Source organism: Dermacentor albipictus, chromosome 1, assembly GCF_038994185.2.
Source record: "Dermacentor albipictus isolate Rhodes 1998 colony chromosome 1, USDA_Dalb.pri_finalv2, whole genome shotgun sequence".
NCBI lineage: Eukaryota > Metazoa > Arthropoda > Arachnida > Ixodida > Ixodidae > Dermacentor > Dermacentor albipictus.
Window position 1 is genome coordinate 350,891,179 of NC_091821.1, and position 7,934 is coordinate 350,899,112.

At 48.0% G+C, this 7,934-nt stretch overlaps 2 protein-coding genes across 9 annotated transcripts in view; one reads left to right on the forward strand and one right to left on the reverse strand.

Moving 5' to 3' along the window:
• Positions 1 to 5,434, reverse strand: part of Set2 (SET domain containing 2) — a 112,830-nt gene extending 107,396 nt beyond the window's left edge. For 2 of the 8 annotated variants that reach the window (XM_065441651.2, XM_065441648.2), the window contains exons 1-4: positions 5,306 to 5,434; positions 5,053 to 5,210; positions 4,799 to 4,953; positions 4,428 to 4,685 (exon numbers count right to left, since the gene is read on the reverse strand). Coding sequence is in view for 1 of the 8 variants with exons in the window: in XM_065441645.2 (XP_065297717.2) it covers positions 5,053 to 5,078 (26 nt within the window). In the remaining 7 variants the exon portion in view is untranslated. Of the gene's footprint in view, positions 1 to 4,427; positions 4,713 to 4,798; positions 4,954 to 5,052; positions 5,211 to 5,305 lie in introns of those variants that run through there. The other 6 variants (XM_065441652.2, XM_065441647.2, XM_065441645.2 and 3 more) reach the window with 4 other exon arrangements.
• Positions 5,435 to 5,514: 80 nt separating this feature from the next.
• Positions 5,515 to 7,886, forward strand: Bulli (regulator of MON1-CCZ1 complex protein bulli). The gene has a single exon (XM_065441654.2). It carries the CDS (start codon positions 5,641 to 5,643, stop codon positions 7,495 to 7,497), a length of 1,857 nt encoding a protein of 618 aa, XP_065297726.1. The 5' UTR covers positions 5,515 to 5,640; the 3' UTR covers positions 7,498 to 7,886.
• Positions 7,887 to 7,934: the final 48 nt, after the last annotated feature.

The following is a 7,934-nucleotide window of genomic DNA, read 5'->3' on the forward strand; positions in this document are numbered from 1 at the left end:
GGAATGCATGGAGAGCACTCATCAGCTCTTGTTAATTTCATGACAATCGCGAAGTGGTCGCTCTGTTAGGATCGGCCTGCAGCTATTTCAGCCCGCTGCACGTGTTCCAATCCAACCGGGACGGGGCGCACTTCAGAGAACTGCGGATAACCGGGAGCCACGTGGCGCGAGATCAGCTCAGGGGAGTTCTCGAGGGGACGTAATTGGCGGAACCTCCCCATAAGCTTTTCGAGACACCAGACAATGTGCTACCCGGGCGCGCCAGCCGGGATGGCTCAGAGTTCTACGAAGCCCCTCTGACGTCCGCTCCGGACCATTACACCTGTGTGTGTGTGTGGCACGTTTATGTAAGCCCTCATCTTCCTCCAAGTCAAGAGCCCTTATCCTCCTCCAAAAGGGCGGGTCACCTTCAATGACGTCGAGCAGAGTGCATATAAGCAGCGATTGTCGGCTGCTAGAGGGTGCTCGTAAGCTGTTTGCTGTATGCTTGTCTTGCGGGCTCCATTTGGGAGTCACGCTAGACTGTCGATGTATCTCATGTTCAACTGTAAATAACATGTAAATAAATCCTGCTCTCCTAAGTCCCAACGAAGAGTCAAGTTCCTTCTTACAGCTACGACTGCCAAATCTTGCATCTGAATGGCAGCGGCGAGATCGTCCGACGAATCTTACAGCTCCCATATGGATTCTTAAATCACGTCCCCCCTATACAGGGCACCAGTGCACTACATGCAATGCTTGAATTGATAGATGAGAATGTTTTGTTTTGTTTGCCACACTGTAGAATGTAGGCTCTTATTTAGTAAGCATGCACCTGTAGAGAACAGGAAGTTTTCTACTAAGCGCCCTTTCGCGTCACAATGAGAATCTCTCGAAGAGGGTTATGCGCATTTAAATCTTCTTCCGTGAGACATTTCGCTGTAAGAAATGCTGAGGTCATTCTGACTGTCTTGCTATCGTGCCGACTGTGTACAACGTGGTATTTGGGAAAAGACTTGATTGCATAAAAAAGTATGAACTTTCGTCAGTGCGCCTTCTTTTCAGGGAGCGATCAGGTAGTGAGGGAAAATTGTTTGCCATATAATGCTGGAAAATTTAGCGGCTATGGTGGCTGCCCACCACCAAGCCCAACAAGGGAATGCTACCAGGTTGAAAGAATACCGGCAGATGCCAGCCATGCATCGCCACTATAACCTGATATAAAATACCCAAGGTTGGATCACTACACCAGGTTAACCCTTGCTGTCCAGAAATTCAGAAGTGAGAAGTGCAAAGAACACAGGGAAGATGCAAAGGCAAGAAAGAAAAAAAACATTGAAGAGGAGGATACGAAAAGGCGACTGCAGATTTCCTCTAGGTGAGTCAGTCTGGAGGTTCTGTCTATGTGGAGATGAGGCCAAACAAGTGTGCGGCCTCCACCAGGAGGCCTTGAAGGTTCAAACACCCGGCATCGGCTCAATGCCTCAGATCCCCCTTTCTCCAGACACAGCTAAGCCGTGCACGGCTACACGCAGGAGAGTCCAACACTCGTGTGCTCAGGTACACGGTTTCGAATGCAGCAAATCGAACACAAGGCTACTAAGTGTTGGATGTTTAAGGGGAGAAGAGTAAGCATGATGAGAGTGACTCTGCAACGAGTGGCTGCAGATTATGAGCTATTTCAAGCTCTTCATCATGGAAGTGCACCTAAAGAAAAGTTTTTATGAAATGGACATTTTTGTAACAAGACCATTGGCAGGTTGGTTTCCCAAACAAGTTACACTGTCATGGAATTAGCAGGACAGCCCCCCCGAATGTGAGAACAAAAAAAAAAGGGGGGGGGGTTTTACGTGCCAAAACCACTTTCTGTTTATGAGGCACGCTGTAGTGGAAGACTCCGGAAATTTCTACCACCTGGGGCTCTTTAACGTGCGCCTAAATCTAAGTGCGTGGGTGTTTTTGCATTTTGCCCTCATCAAAATGCAAGAATCTAGGCGCAACATTAAATGGTGCTTTCTGACATAATGACATAACTGTCACTAAAAGGACATAGAGAGACTGGAAAAAGTATTATGGTGATGGTTAACCAGTGCCGTCAATGTTTTTTCTATCTGCTTGTGTCCCTTTAGCAGCAATTACATCATTCTAGAGTTCCAGAGAACGAAAGCCAAGGAAATACATCTTCCTCAAGGAATGGGTGCAAAGCCTGGAATTTACAGATGCACTCACACACAAGTAATGTTGATTTGACTAGTGGGGGCTTAAAGGCCACCTGCAACAAAATTTTTGGCCACATAAGAGTGCCTAGTTTAAGATAGTGTAGATATACAGGGGCGTTCATACTTCACTTAACGTGTTTGAAAAAGATTTTGCATTTACTGCTGCACTGCTGTTGGCAAAATTTTGCCGAAAGATCGCATTTTGATATTTGCATCATTCAGTGTAACACTTGCCACAGTAAATCGCCTGCTTTTTTTAAAAACAAAGGGCAAAGTTGCCTTTGCTTATGGGGATGCGAGCTGCTGCTGCGTAAGTACAAACATAAACTTGTGTCGCCGCCTGCCAGCAGCTGCAGAGAGCATTTCAGGGAGGTCTGTCGGCAGCGTGTTCTAGAGGAGCGGGCAACACGTGGCTAACCTCCCTGACCGGCTGCTTTCTGCAGCTGCTGGCAGATGGTGACACAAGCATATGCGTACACTGTCACGGCAGCAGCTCGCATCTCCATTAGCTAAGGCAACTTTGCACTTCGTTCTTAAAGGAACAGGCAATCAACTGTGGCAAGTGTTACACTGAATGATGTAGACTCCAAAATGCGATCCTTCTGCAAAATTTCAGTAAGAACAGTGCAGTGGTAAGCACAAAATCTTTCTTGGAGGACGTTAAGCAAAATATGCATATCCTTGTAGAGGAGCCTCCATGCAAAATTTGATATTTAAAAAACGAGCGGAAGCATCATGAAAAGGTTGCAAAATAGCAGTGTAATACTGAAAAAGAAACACTGCCATTACTACTCGCTGGACACTGACCTAGCGCTTGCAGCTTCTCGGCATGACCTCCAAGGTAAGGTTCATGAACCTTCAATAAGAGCGAATCTATTTTGACATACAGTCATGAGCGACTAGGAATGGGAAAATACCTAAATTTTTAAGGAGCGATATTACATGAAGTATATATTCAATCTCAGCATGAAAATTCATGCCAACTAGCTTTACAACTTGCATACAATTTCATGTCCATTTTTTTAGTCGCCACAGCCTCTTCAACTCATATTTGCATGTTCTCTTTCATATATGCTACACATTCCACGACTCATGTGAGAAGTTTGAAGGCCACCAAATGTGCGATTCTGAGTGTTTATCGGACGTTCTTCTATAGCACTGATAGCATTACAAAGCTGCAGCAAGTAAGAACCGTCTGCCACGATCTCTTGGCACATTTGAGACCTCACAATGCTACAGTAGGGCCTCCATACATCCCCAAATAGGCGTGGTTTCATATTGAGCGAATACTAACCTTTAAATGAAGACGGTACATTCGAACCACAAATCAGGTCTAAAGATGAGATGTAGCAGGTAGTTGGAATGCAAATGCTGTTGTGTTGCCCTATTTAGTATTGCTCTAGAAATTGGTAAAACTGCTGAATTTTTTGCACTGTTTTCTGCCAAAGTCATGAAGCAACCCGCACAAATGTATACGCTGCTAAGTAATACCATCACAGCACAGGAAAAGATGCAGCTTTGACTGATGTATCACATGTAACTGAAATAATGTACTTACTGCACACCAACTGCTGTGCAAGCCATGACAAGTAATTTTTTGTCTATATGAACAGCAGCTCAAGCTGGAAATACTACAAAATGTGAGAAACTCGGGGCATACAACACGTTGCACGCCATTAGTACAGGTAACCCAAGAAATCACACCCCACTGAGCTCACTGACAAGTGCGAAAAGAACAGACCCCCTCGAAATCGCCGAGACGACGAAAGCGTACGTGCGGCGTGCGTAGCTCAGGAACAGGCAATCGTCAGTTATGTATACATCCACAATCATGGCGTGCTCCCGACGGTACAGAGACAATGTTGACATTTACAAGTCACACGTAAGCAGCGCAAAACTCTCGTCGTCATTACACGCGCTCCGAAACGGGGTGGGGTGATCAGCGCCGAAGGCAATTGCTCCAAAACTAGCAACCAGCTAGTTAGCGATGCGGCTGGGTATCATACGAAGTACGGCACACGCGGCAGCGGGAATGCATGTTCCTGGCCGCGAAAACGGCCGCTCGATAATCCGCCCTGGTCGAGGCGCACGCCGACGACCGGACGCGAGCGCCTTGGCCGCGCCAGTGGCACAGCGATAGCTGCTCCGATGTGGAGAGAAAAAAATGGGACAATGAAAGCGCGCACCGACCACTGCACTCAGCGAAAATTCAGGTGGGGCTGTCCTTACCAGCGCTGTGTCCATGTGAATCGAGCACAGCACGGGCTGTATTCCCTGGCGTGGCAAGCGAGCAGTGCCAGCTGCTCGCACGGCCATTTAAATCGGCGAGCCCAACACGAAACATGGCTCCGTCGGGGTCGGGCGGTCGCCTCGGCGATTGCGCTCGCACGGGCTACGGCCGCCACCAGGTTCAACGCGGTTGCTCGCAACAGCTCCTGTCGGGCCGCAAGGTGCAATTCGGTGTCTCTGTGGTGCCTGTCGGGAGTCCTGATGGATTTATATGTTCGGTCACGGGCACGGGTCTCTCAGTCGATACGATGCGTGTGCCGCCGGGGAAGCCTCCCCTACTGCGATGGCGGACGCGCCGCCTCAACGCTTACCTATGGCCACGGTCTTGGCATTAAAAGCCTCCTCGGTCATCCGTCGACATGCTCGGCCCATCTAGATACTGCCACGGGTCAGCACCGATGACTAACGGCGCTTTTTCGATGGTAAGGGGCCACAGGATGATCACCTCCTGGCGGCCATGTTTGAGCTACCAAGAGAACAGCCGCGGTGGTGCACGCCAGATAAAAATACAAACACACAAAAGAGAAAACAAAGCTCCAACGATACTGGGTTTCTCTATGCTCACCCTGTAGGCGACTCTGGGTCGTACATCACGATGTTGCCGGTTGCACCGCAGGCACTTGCGACACGGGAATGGCGCGCAGCCGTCCTGGAGAGCGACGACTCGCGGCTCCTATCTGCAGCCTCGCCGTTCCGGGGCCCTGGCCGACATCGCCAAGTACGCTGCCGTAATGTCGAGAGTACACGTTATGTTTGTGCTTTGCAACGGCCTTACCGGCCTACGTATTACAAGCAACATTATCAAAGGTGCCACCTACCTATTAATTTCATGATTCTCGTGAGCAGCACTTTCTTTCAACGCCTGCTGATGCCTCTTGCCCTTCGTGTATGCCGATTGTGTGTGTGCATGTGAGCGTGTGTGAACGCTGCTAGCGAAACTGATGCCGACAAAGAAAAAAATAAATAAGCATCGTTAAAACCTTGCCAGTTAGCAACGGCTCCTTAGTATTTGTTTTATATCTGCTTTTGTGGTTATCTTGTTTCAAGTGGAAACAATCTGTCGGGAAAACTTTAATTTTTTTTTTCATACAGCTCATCGACGCAAATGGCGCTACAGTTACTTTCGTCTATGATGTGACTGTCTTCTGCAATAATGACAGACGAAAAAGACTACTTCCTTGAACTAAGTTCTAATCCGATCAGGTTCGAACCTGTCAGCAAGATCGCGAATGTCTTTTTCGACGATGCCAACCAGCAGGTATTCGTTGTGCGATCGGGCGGAGCGACTGGCGTCGTCGTCAAAGGCCCCGACGACTGCAAGTCCACCGACTTCAGAATGGACGACAAGGGAGACGTTGTCTCCATCAAGTTCTCACCCGACCTGAAGATCCTCGCTATTCAGCGCAGCCAGAAGTCCGTCGAGTTCGTCAATTTTTCCGGCACGATCGATAGTGTCGAGTATTCCCAGAGCTGTAAAGGGAAAGCTACCAACATCTTGGGCATTGCCTGGACCTGTGCAAACGAAATTGTCTTCGTTACAGACCACGGCATCGAATTGTACCAGGTCAGCTCGGAGAAGCGAACTCTCCGTTCTCTGAAGACTTACACGCTGCAAGTGAACTGGTTTGTTTATCAACCCGAGACGTCTTTGCTTGTGCTCTCCTCTGGACCACTCGGTAATATCCTACACCCGTTTCAATTTAAACAGGGTGTTGCAACGAGACTCCCGAAATTTGAAGTTGATTTGCCGATCATTCCTAAACCTCCAAGAGTATGCCTTCTCGAACGAGACGTTACAACAGCAGTACTTTATGGCAAGTGTGTTATCGTGGTGTTACGTCACCAGGCAAGAACTTCAGTAGGAGGTACTGGAGCTGAAATTGTCATCTACACTCTGCAGAAGGAAGCGCCACCGAGAAAAACCGATATTTTGAAGCTTGACACAAGCGGGAGATTTGCTGTGAACATCGTGGACAGCTTAGTCATTGTGCACCATCAAGCATCGAAGAAATCAATGCTGTTCGACATAAGGTTGCCTGGATACAGTGACGGTTTTGTGACTTATCACAGGCCAGTAGTTCCTCCATCACCGATTCGCCCTCTAAAGCTGAAAGTTACCTTGCCACCAAACAACTCACTAGAAGAAGTAAGCTATGAGCTGTACTCACCAAACTGGGTAGTCTTCCAACCGAACATTGTCATTGATGCAAAGATTGGCTGCCTCTGGTATGTCATGTTGAGACTAGAACCTTTGCTAGCTCACTTTGATGACAAGCGCCAGCTGGTTGACTTCCTTCTGCAGCGCTCAAATTCTAAAGATGTTCTGCTCGGCGTCTGTCGTCGTCTGCTGGAGAAAGACTCCCAGCTACCCCTCGACCAGATAGCGTATGTGTTTGACAAGCTTGCCACCAAGGAAGGCTGCGTGGACCCTTCCGACATGTACGCCCACGTCTTTTCGAAATTTGCTGACGAATCTGAAGACAGGTTTCACTTTGTTGTTTCCACCCTTGTCGAGTACATCAGGTCATTAGTGCAGCATCAGCTGACAGTTCCCTATTGCCATAATGAGCTCCTCATCAATGTCCTTGTTCACAACCGGCGGTTTCACCAGTTACACCAGTTCCTACAGTACCATGTTCTGACAGATTCCAAGCCACTGGCATGCCTCCTGCTGTCATTGCATGCAGTGTACCCACCAGCAACACAGTTGGCACTTGACATGCTCAAGAGGCTGGGCACAGCCAACGAAGAAATTGTTGAAGTGTTGCTGTCACAGAAAAGAGTGCTCAGTGCTATACGGTTTGTGCAGAACCTAGGAACCTCAGATTCAATCTCGGCACGCAAGTTTCTCGAGGCTGCGAGGACAAGTGAAGACCCTGCAATATTCTATGCTGTGTTCAAGTTCTTTGAGCACCGTAATGAGAATCTAAGAGGTGTGCCAGAGTTTGCCAAGGGAGAGCACTGTGAACAGTACATCAAACATTTTGAAGTGTTGTATGGTGAGACGTGAACCTGGGTGACTAGAACGAAGTCCTCAGGTTAGTTTTGAAGCAGTGATCAGGACTAGCAGCCATTATAAATAAAATGAACAATGTGCTAGACAAATATAACTTTGGTATCAAATTTTGCACTTTCATCCACCTCTGTGCATTTTGTGCTGTCACACGACCCATTTGATCCAATGTGACGCTACGAGACGTTGGCATAATTAGATTATGTCGGGTCTCTAGTTTACTCCTGTAGTCGGCAATTAAGAAACTTTAGGCACAATCAGAGCCTGTATTATCTGACAACCAATACGAGCAGTAGGATTCTTGGCATGGTGCCAAGCGCACGAATCCTGTGCTAGTCATGTGAATCTCACCATTCAAGAACACCACCTTTGTTTACAACAGTAGTGCAAGAGTCCACCTTTACTTTTTCCACACACTTGAGACCACAAGGAGC